The sequence below is a fragment of the Cebidichthys violaceus genome, unplaced genomic scaffold (assembly GCF_023349555.1).
Source record: "Cebidichthys violaceus isolate CVI_PGR_0920_01 unplaced genomic scaffold, fCebVio1.0.p SCAF_11, whole genome shotgun sequence".
Taxonomy (NCBI): Eukaryota; Metazoa; Chordata; class Actinopteri; order Perciformes; family Stichaeidae; genus Cebidichthys; species Cebidichthys violaceus.
The window spans coordinates 5,524,567-5,542,709 of record NW_027176274.1 but is presented as its reverse complement, the minus strand read 5'-3'; the positions used below and the strand labels follow the sequence as shown (position 1 = coordinate 5,542,709).

Below are 18,143 nucleotides of genomic sequence, written 5' to 3'. Positions count from 1 at the left end.
AAAGCAGCAACGGGTGAACACCCTAGGAGAACACTAGGAGCTAGAAACAAGATAGGGTCAAGAGAGAAAAAGCAAGATGGAAAGGGGGGAGGACACAGGTCTCTCTTGTTGTGTCCCCTTCATGGCTAACAAACAAGCAGAGACTCGCCGAGTCCGGAGACACAGAAAAACAGCCGGACAATGGGGAGGATTGTGCCGCAGTTGTAAAGTGGTCTGGGAAACTCTCGGGCCTGGTTGGGAGGTCTTCTCAAGAGAGAGATAGAGAGACGAGTTAGAGAGACATTCCCATTTCATCCCCCCCCCCCCTCAGCAGAGTGAAACAATATTCAACAATGTCCTTTTCACCTCAAGTTCAGAGAGAATGAGAAGGAGAAGAGGAGGGGCTGAGAGGGGGAACGATGCAAAGGGGAATGGCAGAAAGCAGAGGGGAATAAATGAGGCGATGTGACTTAAAGAGACGCACAGAGACAGAGCGCGAGACGCTGAATGCAACATCTGCTTTCTAATTACTAACCATCCAATTAGCATTGTAATGAGGAAGTGACAGCCTTCCCAGAAACCTGAACAGCAATTCCTATTGGCTCTTTTAATCCAATAAGAGTAATAACAAGGACAAATGGGTAAGTGTGTTCAGCTAATCCAATTGGGTCAAGGCTGTGTTTCAAACAACCGTGTGCTGTTATCAGCAGAGATCCGTGGAGAGCAAAATCCTGTTTTAATCAAAGCGGACTTAGTCCAGTCTTATGTGCTTGGAAACTCCCGTACATGAGGTTAGTTGATTAGTTTGTGGTATGAGTGGGTTATGACACACATTGTCATCCTTTATTTAGGGTTATATAGTGTCTTTCTTACTTTACTGACGATATCATTAACGTCAATGTTCCTGTCACAATCCAACGTTGATGAGAGTGTGTGTGTGTGTGTGTGTGTGTACATGTACAGCTATCTTTGTGAGAACAAAATTGAGTTTGACACCTTGAGAGTGGGGACATTTGGGCCGGTCCTCACCATGAACAGACCTTCAAAGACCCGTTGGAGGGTTCAGACTTGGCTTTAAGGTTCAGGTTAGAATAAGGTTCAGGTTAGGGGCTAGGCAATGCATTATGTCAATGAGTGTCCTCACAAGTATAGAAGTACAGGCTTGTGTGAGTGTGTGTGTGTGTGTGTGTGTGTGTGTGTGTGTGTGTGTGTGTGAGAGGGAGACAGAGAGAGCGAGAATGTGTAAATGGGGCAGTAATGGGGCACACATGGTCGGGGCGCAACCTACTAATGTTGACCATACAAACACTCTGATAGCCATCTACTGACCTCAGAATGACCGAATCTCACACACACACACACACACACACACACACACACACACACACACACACACACACACACACACACACACACACACACACACACACACACACACACACACACACAGGTGCACACGTACCCATGCATGTAATACGCATGTGTGCATACTAATCTTTAAAGTTGTTTCATACATATTTATGCATCCATTCATGCTAAAACATTACCAAGACACAAATCATTTAACCACAACTCTCCAGGTTTGGTTCCAGATAGTGATGTTTGCTGAATGTCACACAGCTCTCTCTCTCTCTCTCTCTCTCTCTCTCTCTCTCTCTCTCTCTCTCTCTCTCTCTCTCTCTCTCTCTCTCTCTAAACACTCTTAACACTCTAATAAAAGTTAAATATGCAGTTTTAATAAATGCCCGATCCGAAGCACACAAACGTCAACAAATATCTTCCGGTGTTTAGAAACTGGGTCTCACATGGGTAGAGGTATGGGAAACAGGGGTCCTTTGTTTCGTATAATAACACATATATCGGAATATATACAAAGTATACAAATGTTTAGGAAAACGGTGGAAGAAGTCCAATGTTGTGGAAGTCTATGAGAAAACTTCTCACCTGATGTATTCCCTCAGTAAACATGAGTTTATGGTTTATCTGCCGCAGTACAAATATGGTCACTTTCGTCACTGGTTGTAAAAAAATACATCAAAAGAGAAGAGAAGAAGAAGAGTTAAGAATTTTCTGAATCTTGAGCTCACGCTATAGATCCGAATGTATGAGCAAGGGAACTACTGAATGTTTGATTGACAAGTTTCTGATTGACACACACATTAATATTTACCGTTAGATAACTTAAACTCTTTTTTACATACGCTGTTATTTTGTTTCAGCATATATAAAAAGGGTTGCCACGTTTAAAATCGTGTTGTAAATACTTCAGTGTTTCTTTTTCTGATATATTTAATAACCAAAACACTGAGTAGTTTCATAGCGTAGATCCCCTCGACAGACTCCTCTCTATTTCATGCAGCGACATTTGCTGACAGTTTGTTAGCTTGTGTTTGTGCTTTAGGCAGGGAAACATCATCTCCACTGCTGGGTCATGTTTTAATTTTAGAGCCATCACAGTCTCGTCTCACACTCAACACAACTCACCCTGCGCTCCAGCTGACTGACTTCACGTCAAACGTACAGTACCTGAGTAAGCAACCCTACAGCTATTTATGGACTCACTTGGAATAATATGAACAGGTACACAGGCGTGCAGACACTAGATACACACAGCCTGCACAGCTATTTCTGTGCCGGGTGGCAAAATAATATGTTTGGATAAGGTCAAGAGCCGGGATGTGGTTTCCAAACATGATCTCTTTCTCTGACTATGCTGAAATATCTCTTGAGTTAATTGACAGCAGGAGAAAACGTGTAGACAGAGATGCAGAGGCATTGGGGGGGGGGGGGGGGGGGAGACAAATAGAGACAGAAGGAGAAGGAGATGAGTCCCTTTCACACATCAAATCCCTCAGTAGGGAAACGTTTTTGGGTTAATCCATGTATTTAGTAACAGCGTTTTGGCTTTCAGATCGGTGAGTCCTATACTGACTCACTGCAAATATGACTTGTTGTTATGGATAGAAGTGCAATGCTTGTATAATATTAGGCACCATCCACGTGAGACTACACGTATATCTATAAGGCTGTTAACTTCCATGTCATCCATGTCCGCTGCATGGTACGGTACGGCTCCGCTCAACCCAGCTCTTTAGACTTCAGCAAGTTGCTGCAGCCCACTGATTGATCCCGGACAAGTGTCACTAGACTCATTACTCCAGTGACGCGCGGCAGCCTGCACCAACCTGACGCTTTTTAACAGCCAAGCTAACGTCAATAGCAGCTGCAATTTTTTTTATTTCCTTTTTAAAAATGTGAAAAGCGCTCCTCTGTTTGGTCGCAGATGAAAGATGACGTCATGGCAGTTCCCCGTGGCGAGAATCCCGCTTTCACTTGCGCCAATTTTACAAAAATAATGAATCTCAGGCAACGCAGGGAAGTCGCCCTTCAAAGTAAAACCTGCTGCTTGTTAGCCGTCGTTGCTACATGTAGAAACACCCCTACATGAGGAAGCTGTGTTGTTGGCCACGTGTCTGTTTAAAATCACAGCTCAGCCGTGCAGAAGAGGCTTCAGAACGTTTACCGGGTTGTAATGAGGCAGAGCGTCAGAGGGACTTTTACGGAGAAATGACTTGGGTCCTTTTCAGACACGAGGCCTACATGTAAAATTGGCGCAGCATTTTGGGATTACAGTGCATGTCTGAAAGTGGAAACAGAGACAGGGTGTACTGTATGTGAGTGTGTGTGTGTGTCCAATTTCCCAAGGCTTTTCAGATACCACAGCCAGACCTCAAAACTATCATCACTGTTCTCGCTCCCATCTGCCAAAGTCATCACCCACACACAGACACTCTCTCTCTCTCTCTCTCTATCAGGCACACACCACACACACACGCACACGCACGCACGCACGCACGCACGCACGCACGCACGCACACACACACACACACACACACACACGCACACACACACACAAGAAAGAGGTGTGAAATAGCCTTCCCTTACCATTTTAACAGGGGTGGGAACCTGGCTATAAAGTTTCTAACGTTCTTAACTTCTGTCTGTCATTCCACTCATTGGCTTCCTCCCTCTCTCCCTCTCTCTCTCTTACACACACACACACACACACACACAGACACACACACACACACACACATACAGACACACACACACACACACACACACACACACACACACACACACACACACACACACACACTCACACAAATAAACATTTGTTGTTGGCTTGATAGTCTGCTGAGGTGTTGGTTCTTAGAAGCAAAATAAAATTAGGTGAGAAAAAGCTAGTAACGACTACTCTGAGTTTTTACTGTTTAATTGGACACTGATTTCACTTGAACATATATATATTTTTAGATACATAAGAGTTTACGGTGCAGTGTTGTCAGGTATGTTAAGTGGCTTTAAGTAAGTACATTACCACAGTACAATTCATCTTAGGAAAATAATGGGAAAAATAATGAAGCACAGCGGAGGATAGAAGGAATTAAGAAAGGAGTGTAGAAGAAAAAAGATTAAAAAAAGAAGATGTAAAGATAGTGCAAGAGTGAAGAAAGTGAAGATAATTAAAGTTTCAGGCTGTGAAAGTGGAAAGGTTGCAAATGAAAAATGAGATGCTGCGAGCCCAGGAGTGAATGATGACGGCTGTAGAGCAGGTATGCGTTGAGAATAGCACGTTTAAACGGGCAGTAAACAGCTGAGCTTTCACACGTGCTCCAAGCTAATTTCAAACATGCTTTTAAACAACTATGGCTTCAATAATTCATCTGATTTCATCAGAAAACACATCACGAGAAATAAAGGGAAGGAATTCTTCAAGAATCCATTAGTATACTCAGGAAGCTGTTATTGTTCTTGTGCCGGCTAATGTTGGTGATATTTCATGCTGTCCAGGGAGGGAGACAACAACACGCACCGGGCTATAGGCTAACGCATGCTGCACAGAGATAGTCCGCTGGTTCAGCTCCCGGCTTGACTGTCAAGTCTGACTGGAGACAAGTCTCTTCTGTCCTGTGTCCTCACCTGCCTTTTTGTTTTACAACAGTCAGAATGGATAGAAGAAATACAGGGGAGCGAGGTGCCGAGTCTGACTGAAAAATATGTTAATAAACTCCACTAGCTGTCTGACAGCGGCTCATGTTGCTGATTGAAAAAAGCAGAAAACAAGCTAAATCCATGATGAGGTGGTAATGTACACAATAAATCAGGCAGTAAGGTTGTTAAAATAAAATATTTATATATCTATATATATATATATATAGATATATATATATATATCTATATATATATTGAAATTCACTGGCTTTCTAGTTTAATACAACATAAAGACAACTGGTTGTGCCTAAGCCAAAGAACGTTTTAGTGGGGGAGCACATCTAGGAGTCAGGGATCAGTTTTCAACCCCTTTCTGAGTGCGTGTTCCCCGGGGAGGGGATAAGGTGAGTTCCTGGCTGAGACTGAGGCCTCCAGAGACACCCAGAAAGACACACAGACTAGACAAATTTAATTAGGGGCTTCAAAGAGAAAAGGAAGAAAAGAAGAGAAGGTGATACCTGCAATAAAGGATGTCTTTTTGGAGGAAACAGTACCTTGGTAGGGAGGCATACTGACGTTCCACTTCTTCATAACGTGGTGCCAACCGGTGATCAGGCCCTCTGCCTGGCATCTGGAGAAGAGAGACAACTTCTTAGTTTTGATATATTAAAGTAAAACAACCTAAATTATATATTTTTTTCTGCCCAAAATACTAATAAACTGCTATACTGTGGGCCTATGAGCATATGCAGTGCATGCCCATAAGCCCTGTTGTTCCTTTATGTGTGTGTTCTCATGAGCGGCTTTCTCTTTGTGTTTGTGATACAGGGGTAATTCAGCATTGACAAAGGCTCGTTATTAGGGATTCAGAGTTTCGGTCTTCTGAGTTTTTTTGGGGGGAGGAGGGTGGGGATTGGACAAGGCCCGCATCCTAGATTAGGTTACTTCAAAACAGGATGGAGTCGTCACACACACACACACACACACACACACACACACACACACACACACACACACACACACACACACACACACACACACACACACACACAAACAAAGCCACACATATACAGTCCCGTCTCATCTCCATCTTGAGAGAAAAAAAAGAAGAAGATTAAGTCAAGCTGCTGACGGTTCAATCTCTCCTACTTCCTCTTTTGCTCTTCATCGCACTGGTTCTCTCTCACCCTCACATCTCATTTTCTCTTCTTCCACTTCTTCCCATTCTTCTCTTTTTCTCCTCTCTCTCTCTCTCTCTCTCTCTCTCTGTCACACACTTGCTCTCTCAGAGATTATCCCGGTCTATTCAGTAGGGAGATTCCAGCTGCCATGGCGCTCCTTAAAGAAGCTGACTAAACCCCAAACGTCAACAAGCCCCATTAACACACACGCACACACACACACACCTACACACACACACACACACACACACACACACACACACACACACACACACACACACACACAAACAAACCATTTTCTCTGTGAGACACACTGACTATTGTGAACAAGACTTATTCTAACACAATGTGGGGTGAGAGAGTGAGATATGATTCAGGTGACAGAGTGTTGCAGTGACTCTGCATACATGCTGAACTCCGACAATAAAAACAATACTTATATGCAGCATTATACGGTCCCTTCAGGGGTCTCTGTAATGTGCAGTCTGTGGAAATAGCCCATCAAATCTAGTCTATCACACCTTTGCCACTTGTTAAATGGCGCTTTTGTTGATAATACACATCTCTATCAGATACACTTGCATAACACGTAACTATTTGTTTAAGTACACCGTTGTACCTCCGAGAGGACATTACCGTAAGTCATCTGAGCATTGTGCAGCCATAATATCCTGCAGGAGTAGTGTGTACGCGATGTCCCCACATAATGGAAGAAGGAGTAAACAGTTGCCATTAAATCCAAAAGAAGATAATGGATGGAGGGGGAATATGTGGGTCTGGAGTGGTGAAGACCAAAGGTGGAGTGTTTTTTATAGAGAACTAGGGTTACTCTCCTCAACTCAACATCATATTGTCAACGCAAAAGGTGCTGAGAATTAGATCGCCACGGCTTTTTCTCCTCTCTGTGCCTCTGATACCAGGAGGCATATAAAACAGATTTGCTGGCCCTCCTTTCTTTTGAACACCTGTCTTTATTGCTTCTATATCTCAGGTAGAGAGACAGCAGGATATGAGGTGGGAATAGAGAGGCGGAACGAAAGAGCGAAAAGGCATTAGATGGAGAAGAAAGGAGGAAAGAGAGATAGAGCGAATGAGAAGTAAATGGCTTCGAATGGAGAAGAGCGATATAGAGAGGAGGAGGGATATTATAAGGCCATTGAGCAGTAGCAGGGGGAGCGGAGAGATGAGAGGTGAATTATAAAACAAGGGAGGGAATGGGGTGAAGACGAGGACGAAGGAGTGGAGAGGTGAAAGGGACACGAACGACACAATTCAAACACGATGTTAAGAGAGGGAGCGAGAAATAGCGAGAGGGGGGAATGACTGCAACATCCGACGGAGACGGAGAGGTGGGAGAGATGAGTAAGGGGGTGAGGAAAAAGCAAAGAGTCACGAGTGGGAACAGAGGGGAGAGGAAATGAACAAATCAGGGAGGCAGGTTGGAGGAATGAAAACAGCTGAAAGGTAGTTTCAGGATACGGCTGGCATTGTTCTGAAAAGACCAAAAGCAGAACTAACGATGCGCTAGTCCGCCTCTCAGCGTTCTGACTTCCCTACCGTGTCTACGGCTCTCAAGTGGAGCCCACTGGATTCTATGGAGGCACATCTCTTAAATCAGGTAACAAACACATAGTTTCATTTTTAATAAAGGTTGTGTTTTCAGGTGTCCTGAAACAGCTGTGCCACTAGTATTTAGCGAGCGCTACTCAAACGACAGTAAATAGCACTGGGGCCTATTTTTTTGCCGCGGATCAATGCACATTTGGTGCACTACAGTATTTTGGGTGGCGGTATGTAGGATTTAACCTAAAATAAACTACTGTGTTTTTTCATGGTAATGAAGGAACACGTCCCCCCCAGCGCAGCATTGTGGCTCATTTATGTGCGTTCAATCAGGTTTGGACGACAATGGAGGTCACAGATGAACAACATTACATCAAGCTTTGGCTGCACCGGTCCGTTTGTAGGATCAATTTAATGTTGATCTCTTGATGGGATTTTAGCAGTTAGGAAAAAATACAGAATATTGATAACTTTGTCTTTAAAGGAGCTTTGGGGGGGGGTGGGGGTTCTATTGGTTCTGAATGTCGAATGTAGAACCAGTGGATCCCGGACCTAACAGGTGCCCTGGTGCAGATAGACTGAGCTGGTACGTGGTTTGTTGCTCTCCTGCTCAGGTGTGCCGTTGTGTGTTTCCACACACACACACACACACACACATGGATTATGAGCAGATGACACAGACTGAGTAAACACAAACAGATGAGTGTGTAATGAATGTGCATGTGTGCAGATGAAGTCAGGAGAAAGGGTTAGACATTTCTACAGACACAGTGGTCTAGTGAGGCTGTTTGGTATTACTTGACATTACAAATATGATGTGATAATATATATGTAACTACAAATATGCTTGAGAAACACTTTATGACGCTGTGTGTCTCTGAGGGATGCAGAGCACGCAAACCAGGCAGTAACAAGCACCTCTCACAGATGGAAAAAATGTCACAAAAATAATGACTTTGTGTAAAACGCTACCTTTGTGATGAACACAAGAGTGTACATTCTGCACTTTGAAAAACATTTTGGCAAATAACGCAAGTCTGAAAGATGCTTATAGCCAAATATTTGACAATCCCAAAAACAACTTGGAGATCCCCGCCGGTTTGTTAGCAGAACAACTCGCCTGCTACGACTGTAGCTGCCTGTATTATTCTGTCTGTAGCTGTGTGTGTGCAAGTGTGTGTGTGTGTGTGTGTGTGTGTGTGTGTGTGAGATGTCAGATATTAGTAGACTCTCAGCATTCATAACTGTGACAGGAGTACAGCGCAGGGCAAAAACTATGACAGCTGAGCTTGCGTGGGACATACTGTACACACCTTTTTTCCCTCACACACACACGCACGCACGCACGCACGCACGCACGCACACACACACACACACATTCCAATTTGCGCAAACAATCCATCTTCCCCTCCACATAAAAAAAGCACAATCTTTCTCTTACAAGTGCAGCTACTGTACATACACACATTAGTCAAACAACCCCCCCACACACACTCTCTCTTCAGGCACACACACACACACACACACACACACACACACACACACACACACACACACACACACACACACACACACACTTAAACACACTCCCTCTCGCTCACAGAGGGCTGTGGCAGTAGTGCAGCGCACTGGTTGGGGTAATGGTCTAGTGAAAAACCATTTCACGGCATAGTGAGCAGAGGAGAGGCAGAGAGGAGAGCGCAGAAGTCGAGCAGAAGAGACTGATACTGAAGGGAGAGGGAGCACACACACACACACACACACACACACACAGAAAATGACACAGACACACACTCGCGGTTAGATATGGAAGTAAGCTGACGACAAAAGATTTTTAGAGCGCGCAAAACAAATTCTGAGAGCTACTCAGTCTGCACATCAACCTTTGAGAGCACACAGGCGCAGATTTGTAAAAGCAGAATCACATTTGTTTCTGTTTCTGCTTTCTGAAATTTCTCCAGCTTTTCTGTTTTGGCAGCTTCTGAGCACTTGAGATCGCAAAAGGTTGCTTGCCAATCATTGTTGACAAGTGAGCTGCAACAGCACAAACCCACATCTGGACGTCAGGGTCATGTCTCTTTCAAAATCCACACAAGGAAAAGTCAGCTTCTCTGTAACAACATTTGATTTACATATTTCATGCCTCTATGCATTAGCATTTAGCATGCAATTTCAATTATTGTGTGTGTGTGTGTGTGTGTGTGTGTGTGTGTGTGTGTGTGTGTGTGAATCTGCACTTTAGATTGAAGTTCAGCCACCTTCTGGCGATCCATCCGATCCCCTCACCATCCCCTGGTTAATTCACACATCGGTACAGCATGTTGGACTTGCTCCACCCCATTTTTCATAAAATGCTGTCGCTCTGAATGTAGTCACAGCCCATAATAAGGCTCGGCTCAGATCACAGTGAACCACCCCCATACCAGGCTCATTGCATATGTCAGAGCAGCATTCTGCTCAGAAGTGGGCCTCCTTCAAAAATGTGTTTCTTACAATGGTTCCAATAATTGTTTATGTTAAAATGATTCCAAAAAATGTGAAAAGAATGAAAAAATATCCTGTCCTCCCTCACGTACATTCGGCTCTTACGAATCTGCGTCATGTACTCTCAACTCTTTTCTGTCGTCACTTCCACACTTGCACAGACGCACACCGCTGTAAGAGGGGTTCATCGCTCTTCTTTCAACAGACCCTTCAATAGACCCGTAAAACACACCAGCCCATCACTTTCACCGCTGACACACACACACGCTCAAACACACTCAAAGTCCGCCTCCCTCTATCTTATATTTCCCCCTCCCTCTATCTTATATTTCCCCCTCCCTCTATCTTATATTTCCCCCTCCCTCTTTCTTACACACAGACACTTTTCACTTGAGCTGTTTGAAGGATTTCAAAGGGATTGAGATCGACATGGAGCGTTTGGTAGCTGCATGCTGCCTCGATGAGACTACTTAGCTTAAATGTGGAGTGTCTGTTTCTCTCTTCCGTCCCTCTCTTCAACTGTTTCTGTGCTCCTCTTCAACACTTCTTCATCACATCTCTCTCTTCCTCTTCACCCCCCCCCCCCTTCTGACTCTTTCTCTCCTCCCACTTTCATCCTTCCATCCTCACTCTCTCCCTCTCCGTGTCCACACCTCATCTTCTCCCTTCGTTAGCCAACCCTCCTTAAGTGAAATAAAGGGTTCCTCTGAGTACTCTTAAATCTTCACACTTACTTAGGATCTCTTTTTCTAATGCTGTTATATTACGTCTACCTTTCCCCTTTCCACACATCCATCCATCATGTATCACTGAATTTACAACTCTCTCTCTCTCTCTCTGCTCAATTCTGCTCAATTTACTTCCATCCTTCTCTCACTTCCCTTCCCCTATTGTCCCCTCCCTTCCTTAAATCAATGATGACAAAGTGAAGCAGCCTAATCTCTATCAGTCACTTCTGTTCCCTTCCCGTTCTTCCTCTCTTCTTTTGTGAATCTGGCAGAGAGGGGGATGGTGCCCTCTTTTACACCCCCCACCTTCCATACGATTCCTTTACTCTCAGTCCATCTGTCTCCCTCCCAATGTCCTTTTCTCCTTCTGTAAATCGATAGAAAAAGATTTTGCTTCCTTTCAGTCATCTCTCAATTGTAACCCCCGTCCCCCCTCCCTCCCTCCCCCCTCCCCCCTCCCCCCCCCCCCTGCCTCCCACCCGTGTAGAAATCGATGAATAAGGGAAGGCTTGTTCTAATCCGTATCAGTCATATCGTTCTGCTCAGCCAGCACTTTTGGCTGACTCAATTAAAACACAGCTCTGAAGAGGCTGCGATTTCTTTGCACGTGCGTGTGTGTGTGTGTGTGTGTGTGTGTGTGCTGCCTATCTGCTGCCTATGATATACTTAATGCCCAATGCGTGTGTGTGTGTGTGTGTGTGTGTGTAGCCAGACAAAGTTGTAGACGGGTGTGTTTGGAGGAAGGCCACCTGAGGACGCTCTTCAGTGACAGCAAACAGTAAAAGACAACGAGTAATCATTATCCTGGTACACTGCAACAACATAATCAAAAGACTGTTAGGACTTAATATAAATCATCACCATTCTAAAGTAGGCCTCCAAACATTGAAGGGGTCTCCGATGTGATCAAATGAAAACAATGCCATACATGGTAACACACAAAAAACAAGAAGACGCAGTAAAGCCATCTTGTTCATCTTCTCCCACAATGCATTGCTCCCTTCCCCCCACTTGTCCCCAACCACGCAGACTTCCTTCTGTTCATTCCCCCCCCCCCTCCATCACAGCATCCCAGGCTTTAAATATTCTTCCCACTATAACTCTCCATCCATTCATTAAATACTATATACCCTCCCTCGGTCCATCCGTCCGTCCATTCATTCTAGAGAAAGCAGTAATTGCAGTTGCTGGTGAAAAGCCATCCATTTCCACAGGCTAATTACTACAGCCTCTTAACAAAGTAGCACTAAAGGAAAGAGAGTCGACAAGCACACTCATAATTCACTCATTATTCACATTCACACACGAGTTCACCTCTGCACACACACACACACACACACACACACACACACACACACACACACACACACACACACACACACACACACACACACAGCTATTCTAATGACGCCTTTCCATAGTTCGTCATTCTTCTAATGAGTTGACCACGAGACAGTCGCTCTAACAAAGTCAACTACGTCCTGTTCAACATATTCTCAGCCCAATGTGTCAAAGCGCTCAGCTTCGTCAGCTCCTTAGCTCCAAGCTATGACGCTCTACGTACCGCTCTAGCGCCAGTCTTCAGGGCCGGAAATGTGTCAAAAGTTACATGCAATTATGTCTTTTCAATCAAACTTTTGTCAAGACAAAGAATGTAGGTGTGAGCAACAAAACCACTTAACTAGGTCTATGAAAAGAGTGTGGTTGACGTTAAGCTAACTGATTGAGACTGAGTTAACACAAACCACAAGCTTTTCCTAAACTTAAACCAGTAGTTTTGTTGCCTAAACTCAACCGAGTTGCTTCCTGTGAGGACGTTTATCTTGAAAAGACCGAATGCATCTTTATGAGAGTAAGCTAATTTGTAAGAAAACACAGCACTTCACAATTCAGGTCCAATAATAATGCTTAGTCTTAGCTTCTCTTAGCTTCAGAACACAATATATTATTATTATTATTATTATTATTATGTTATTCCCCGACCAGTAGCATCGTGATGCATCTTTGAACCAATGAAAATGCATCTAAGTGGGTGGTGTTTCTGTGTGTGTTTACAAAACACAGTGAGCGCTGTGGGCTGGGGGAGTGAAGTTTCAAAGCCAGAAATCCCCGCACCTGGCAGAGTAACCGCTGAGTCATTGCTATTGATCAACCACCCTGTGAAGCCTCTGCAGACGTACAGCATTTTGGTCACGCTGCGCTATGAGGCTGTAACATCTCACTCGGCCCTGCTGAGAATGAAGGCGATAAACAACAAAAAGTGAAGCGAAAAGAGAGAGAAAGAATAAAATAATCATGGACGAATCGGCTTATTTGTTTACAACACCAAAGAAGCACCAATCATCTTTATTCACAAACCTCTTCTTACTGAAATGTCAGCGAAGCACTAGAATAAAGGGCTAAAAATTAAGAGGGGAGCACTGTTAAATGTCACAGCGCTGTTGAGCCTCTCGTACAATTAAGACCACAGAAGGTCAATTTTCCCCAGAGCACGCAGCTCAGAGCGTCTCCCATGAATACAGCGATTAATACTACTCAATGCACAGCGCATCCTGCGTGTTTACGGCAGGTTTGTAAGGCTGCTCGCTTTGTGTGTCTGTTTGTATGCATATCAGTACGTGGACCTATCAATCAAATTAAATCCTGTAAAAATAATGACATTTAAAGGTTATCAGGTGACGTCCCCAACACCTGCAGCAGACATCACATGAACTTGGATTCATTCTCTGAAGACTTAACCTCAACAATAGTAATGCTGAACATGAATCAAATGCAGGGCGCTTTCACACCTGTAGTTCAGTTGATTGGGTCAGGGACGAGGAACAGAACATTGATTGTTGACTTCTAGTCTCGGTCCGGTTTGAGTTCAGGCTGACTTTGTAAAAACCCAAAGCAGTGAACATGAAGTCCTATTAATGCTAATATTTCAGATTTGTTGTGACATCATGCTGCACTGAACTTTGCCTCTGGTGGTCACAAAGAACTAATTCAAAGTTACTATGAGAAACTTTCCCTTTTTGTTTATTTTGGCAGTTCCTGTGGAGAAAAGCACCAGAGTCCCTTTAGAAAACCTCACATTTTACTGCAGCAGGGTCGGACAGACAGCCCTGCTGTGGTCACCACAACAAGATTAATACGACACGCAGAGCCATGCACACACACACACACACACACACACACACACACACACACACACACACACACACACACACACACACACACACACACACACACACACACAAGGATGAACAATAATCTGATCCTGAAAAGTGAAATAGGAGCTAGCTGTGCACTTTTTCATTTCAAAATGCTGCTATTTTTGAGTGTGTATATTTTAGAAATACTTATATATTTTAGGGAGAGAGAGCGCAGGGGAAGTGATGGGTGGAAATGAAAGCGAGAGAGAGAGAGAGAGAGAGAGAGAGAGAGAGAGAGAGAGAGAGAGTGAAGGAAGGGAAACAGTGAGTGTGTATGTGGGGGGGAGGGAGAGAGAGAGAGAGAGAGAGAGAGAGAGAGAGAGATGGGGATAAATAAATGATAGTAAGAAGGAAGGAAAGGCGATAGCAGAGAGGATAGGATTAGTCTCTGCTGCAAAGCCTTTGGAGAAATACACACAATATTCAGCTTCACACCATACCTAGTACACATCCATGTGGTGACACAGACACATATTATACATGCAGTAAAAAAATAAAGACACAAAAACACACGTACATTTAAAACCAACACACACACACACACACACACACACACACACACACACACACACACACACACACACACACACAGGTTTATCCAATCCTTAGTGTTCTTAACAGTTAAGCTTGTCCTTGAAAGTGCAAGGTGGGGAGTTGATAAGGGGACAGAGAGAGAGAGAGAGAGAGAGAGAGAGAAAGAGAGATTCAGGGGTGATGGTATATATATAGAGAGAGGGTCAGAGAGAAGGATGAGGAAAGGGGGAGCCGAAAAAGTGAAAGAAGATAATTTGCCTTCCTCTAAGCCCCCTCCCTGCCACCCAGATAGTATATATCCGTCTACCTCTACCCCCCAACTCTCCATCTGTGTCTCTCGCTCATTCTCTCTACCCCAAACTTCCCGACTTAGGAAAAGTTCCCCTTTGAGGATTAGAGGGAACAAAGACAGGTGAATTCCAAGGAAGACTGAGGGAGCGGAAGAGAGAGAGAGAGAGAGAGAGAGAGAGAGAGAGAGAGAGAAGTAGGGAGGAGTTAAAAGAGGTCGGGGTTAAACGGAGACAATGGGAGAAAGGACAGCAAGGATGAGAGCAGGGTCAATTTTTTTTTACTCCCTCTGTCATTTTTTTTATAATGTCAGCGCCTTAGGTAGGAACATCTCTGCTGGGTTTTATATTTCTGGTATTTATTTATTTATTTCTCTATGATATCTCAGGAGCTAGACTTAGCATAAGACCATAAGCACATAAGAGCAGCACAGCCACCTTTTCCGATGTGTGCGTGTGTGAGAGAACGTATGCATGTGCCGGTGTATGAAAGCACCCTTTTCTTTCTGTCTGTGATTGTGTGGCGGTGGGAGCAGGTGGCTACAGTGGCAGGTTAGATGGAGCTGTAATAGGATGAGAGTGACACTTTCTTTTTCTGCCTCCCTCACGCACTTCCTTCCTCTTTGAGATGATTGTCTAGTCGGGGGGGTAGTGATGGCCGTGGTGTCTTTTGATTCTATCCTATATTTTCTTTTTTTTTTCATCTCTTCTAATCTCATGAAAGTCTTGACCTCGTCTCTCCTGTTGTCTCCCTGTGTCATCCCGTCCCAGCCTCTCCATGTTTTATATCTCCATTTTTACTTTGTTCCTTTCTCTCCTCATCTTCTTCTGCTTCCTTTCTCATCCGTCCATTCCCTCCACTGTAATATGTCAGCTCTGCTATAAAAGCTTAACCTGCGTCGGCTATCGCTCCCACATTGATGAGGCGGGTTTTATGACCATGACAAACACTATACACAACAACCAATCATGAGCCTGGACCTTTTTTACATGAATAACCTGATATAACCTGGTTTTAATTTAAAGGTAAATGGTGTAACTATGAACCGTGACTTATATATATATATATATATATATATATATAACCAATGTTCTTTAACCTTTAATATCTCAAATGTGCATGAAATGTAGAGAGAGCTATGTTAAAATTAAAATACAATTAACTAGGTGTATTAATTGACTATTTGTGCGATGTTTGTTCATGTGCTGTGTGTGACTGTGTGCATGTAAAAGGATGAGGTTCACGGGTAAGAGAGAGAGAAAAAAAAGAGGAACATAAAAAAGTGTGGAAAATGGAGGCAATACTTGTTTTGTGCGGGATGACATGCTGTGGAAGGAGGCAGAAATCCACTTGCTACGCTGAGCTTTTGTTCGGTATGCGGACCTGAATCCATGAAGAGATATGGACACATGTACGGAAACACAAACGCACAGAGCGCACCGTGAGTTCTTTCAGAGGGTCTCGCATGAAAAGAAATGCACACAAACACACACACACACACACACACACGACCATGACGTCTTTAAAGTCTTTTCTGACCTTTCACGACCCTCTCTTTCCTAGCAGTCAACTCGTCTGAAAACTGAGCACAAGCTGCTTGTTTGACCCTATTGAAAAAATACAATGTACCTATGTTAGTCTGCATCTGACCTGTAGAAGAAGTACACTCTCAGGGAGTGCATGCTGCAAGCACACAAATCTCAAAAATCCTGACAAAGAGATGAGAAATATCACCGAGCAGTGTTCAATTTGTCTCAAAGCTCTGACTTGGCTGCGGGGTCAGATATTACCTTCGGTACGAGGGTGGATAGTGTCATCTATCAAAAAAGAAATGGAGACAGAAGTTTTTCTTGCAGACACAAGCAGTCTGCTGCAGATTGGCCATGACGGAGCAGTGGTCCAGGTGGGGTAGGAGGAGGGGGATGGGCAGAATTAAGAGAAAGCAGAATGGGTGGGAACGAAAGAGAAAAGTAAGGAGAGAGCGAGACGGGGATTAGAGACCCTTTGAGAGGCAGTCACTTAATTTCCTGGCCAACCTGGCTATGATTATCTCCTGGGTGGGAATGGAATGTTTGATGTCCTGGAACCAGACTAATCCTTGGTGACTAACCTCCACCTCTCATTTCCTCTGGATTAGCTCACTCTGCTACTTAATAAAAACAGGTGGAGGTGGATAGATATTAACCTGCAATGAAAGGGAGAGAGCGGGACGAAGATTGTGTCTCTTTTTTGCTGACTGTGAAGACTGTCCTAAATAAAAAAAACACCCCACTGGCCATTTGTTCAAACATTTAAACTTAACTGTCTGTGTGGACCTCTCGTAGCTATTGTGAATGATGACAAGATGGAGGTTTATAGTGTGCGGTTGTTGCCAGAGAACCCTGTGAGAAGAAGACTGTGGTGAACAGAGCCGATTGCATCTAATCTGAGCCTGAAATGCAGTGTGCAACATACGAGGGGGGGGGGGGGGGGGGGGGGGTCCAAAACCCTTTGATTGACACTTCAGACACCCTGAAAGCCTCAATTGCAAAATTAAAAGAGATAAATTATCACAACACAATTATTTGCTCAGCGGTTTTCATTATTCAAACAGCAAAACCTTTATTCACAAATATGAATAGTGAGTCTGAGGAGGATCGGGGTCGACGGGACCCCCCGATTGGGACCGGGTGTTTCACATACTGCTAACATGCACTGGCCAGCTGAACAACTGTCAGTGAACTAGCTTATTGATGTTTTCCCTGTTATTACAAAAAAAGAAATACAAATTGCAACAGCCTTAATTCTAAGATGTGAGGCTGCATTTTAAATAATTGTAACAAATTATATGTTGGTTGGAATTTCAAAAATTCTAACTTGATTTCTGTAAAAAATGACAAGATTTACCAAATAATTATTTTCAACATGATTTGTATGCACTCTCCTCTAAGTATTCTCAGTTTCCTAAATTTAGCAAACAACACATTATCACTCTGATGTGAAGTGGCTGTATTTGAGTCGTTGGGAGTGAGGGTTAAAATGTGAACACAGAGATGGTAGATCGGAAAACAGTCATATCGATAAAAATTGTAATTTCGGTTTGCAAATGAGAAAAAGGCTCATATACTGTAGGTTCATTTGGAAGGCAATACAAAATGACACACAAGAACATCCACACTGGTACTTGTCACGGTGACCGGTTGGCTGTGACTTCT

General features: G+C 43.8%; 1 protein-coding gene across 1 annotated transcript in view; it reads right to left on the bottom strand.

The window, feature by feature from the left end:
- The window catches only part of LOC137866038 (partitioning defective 3 homolog B-like), a 181,638-nt gene that overhangs the window by 12,328 nt on the left and 151,167 nt on the right, over positions 1-18,143 (bottom strand). The window contains exon 23 of the mRNA XM_068701680.1: positions 5,529-5,605. Coding sequence (XP_068557781.1) covers positions 5,529-5,605 — 77 coding nt within the window. The remainder of the gene's footprint in view (positions 1-5,528; positions 5,606-18,143) is intronic.